This window comes from Austrofundulus limnaeus, unplaced genomic scaffold (genome assembly GCF_001266775.1).
Source record: "Austrofundulus limnaeus strain Quisiro unplaced genomic scaffold, Austrofundulus_limnaeus-1.0 Scaffold8, whole genome shotgun sequence".
Taxonomy (NCBI): domain Eukaryota; kingdom Metazoa; phylum Chordata; class Actinopteri; order Cyprinodontiformes; family Rivulidae; genus Austrofundulus; species Austrofundulus limnaeus.
The window spans coordinates 4,049,439-4,051,779 of NW_013952410.1; the positions used below are offsets into that span (position 1 = coordinate 4,049,439).

Genomic DNA, 2,341 nt, shown 5'->3' on the forward strand with positions numbered 1-2,341 from the left:
ATTAAAGAACTGTTCTTGTTAATTTGATGAAAACATTTTAAATATCCAGTGCACTCACATCAGAATAACTTTTAGATTTGTTGTTAGAATAATCGATTAATCGAAAAAATAATCGTTAGATTAATCGATTAGAAAATAATCGTTTGGTACAGCACTAAACTATAGTAAATTTTTTTGAGTCCAGCAGGTAGTCAGCTGTAGATGAATATCTTTGACTGTGACTTTAAATTCGGACACTAGAATAACTTCCTGTACAGAGATAGATTAATAAAGAAGACTTCTGAATCACTTTCATTCTATTACACATGAATGGTTGTGTGCATATAAGAGAAAAAAAAACAAAGATGAGGAGAATAATTTTTTTTCTTTCAACAAAATAAAAGCAGAAATCAAAATTATTTTGGTTTCGTCTCCGTTAAAAGCACTTGGACAAAAAACACGAAAGTGTTTTTTTAAGTAACAATTTTAAAATCATTCCGTGTTTAATGATGAAAAAGTAAAACTCTGATCTCAATCTTACCAAGGAAAAAAATAAAAATTTAGAAAACTTCTAACAAATCACGAGCTTGTTGCTGCTCTCTCAGCACACCCTCCTTTACATCTTTTTTTTTTCACAACCCGCGAGCGCGTCTTCCTGACTCAACAATGCGGCTGACTCATTTCATGCATGGAATCGCTCTGGAGCCTGTAATTAAAGATCACAGGGCCCACACATCTCCAGTCAATGAATGCTAATAGGAGGGCAGGGTTTGTCCACAACTCCTACCCTCCACATTACAGAAATCATTAAACGAATCATTTAACATTAAAACATCAGTCATCTGAATTGATTTCTGAACATAAAGATCCCCTGAGCATATTATCATCACATGTGACCCACACAGATTTACCCCCCAATAAATGGAAACTCTGGATGACTGGTTTAACTATTTAAACCCAAATGTAAACAAAAACTTCATGCAGTTACTTTTGTCACACACTCATTTATCTACAATGAAACCCAGTAAAAATGTCAAATGTTTAAATTAAGAAATGTTTTGGTGCCATCAAAATAACCTGTAATAGTACAAGGGATTAAAGATTAACAGGTGAACACTTACTTTTCTGACAGTTGTTCTGTGACCAGCATCGTCCTCGAAAGTGGCCGTTGATGGCGGTCTGAATGCAGACGGTCTGACCCTGCGCCGTGCCAGGACACACATCTCCACACTCCCGCTCGTTCTTATTGGCCACGATGTAGTTGTCCTCCACCGAGTCCAGGATCTTGGACCAGTCCAGGGTGGCCAGGTAGCACAGGTCTGGATTCTTCTCTATCCTCACGGCGCCCCGGGTTATGTTCATGAGGCTGTGCAGGCCCATCTCCTTCAGCTGCAGCATCTCATAGATCACCAGAGCGTAGTTGAAGAAGAGGTTGTTGCCGCGGATCACCGTCAGGTTGGGGAAGAGGTCGCTGAGGGTCTCCAGGCCGTAGACCCTGAACAGCAGCACGTAGTCGGTCACCACTCTCAGCTTGGGGTAGCTGAGGCCCCGGAAATCCTCGGTCTTGGTCTTGAACATGAGCAGAATCTTCAGGTGGCCCTCGATGATGGTGCAGTTCTCCAGAGACTGGAGGTTGGTCACATTGTTGCGGATGTCTTTACTCTGGCAAACTGCAGAAAGAACGAAAAATTTGGAAAAAAAGAAAAGTTAGAAAAATGTCCTGCTTCTAGAAAATAAAATCTGAGCATTTCATTGTTTAAAATGGGACTAAACTATTAGTTATAAATACAATAAACTAGGGGTGCACCGACTGCAGTTTTCTGGCCGATCACTGATCCTGCAGATTCCATTTTTGACAGATACTGTTTTATTTAAATAAAGGACACTGCTCGATGTTATAAAGTCAAAATACACCTTCAATGTTCCTCTCCTATTTTATTTAAAAAAAACATTGAACAATACCCTTGAAACAATACAAACTCGTTTTAACTGGACATTAGGTAGAGCTCACAGCAGAGCAAAAGGCGATAGTGGCTGATTTTCGTAGATAAGAGTCAATTTTTTCTACCGATCTCATCTAAGTATAGGCCAATCTCCAAAAATTAAGGAAAGTGGTGCACACCTACAATAAACAAACTGCTTCAAAATTCACCAAGGTAATAAAACAGGATATAAACTTATTAAAGCACTAAGTAATTTGCTTTAAAGAGAACAGAGCCATTCATAAAGATCCCTCACTCATTTCCCATTTCACAACGCTGGTGGCTGCAAGTTCCCTCTTTATTCTGTTCTACCAGCACACACACGCGCACACACGCACACACACACACACACACACACACACACACACACACACACACAC

General features: G+C 39.6%; 1 protein-coding gene across 1 annotated transcript in view; it reads right to left on the reverse strand.

Annotated features, from left to right (window-relative positions):
• LOC106511880 (insulin receptor) overlaps positions 1-2,341 on the reverse strand; it is a gene marked incomplete at its 3' end in the record, with an annotated part of 79,145 nt that overhangs the window by 55,552 nt on the left and 21,252 nt on the right. Inside the window, 1 exon segment of the mRNA XM_014000609.1 lies at positions 1,101-1,649. Coding sequence (XP_013856063.1) covers positions 1,101-1,649 — 549 coding nt within the window.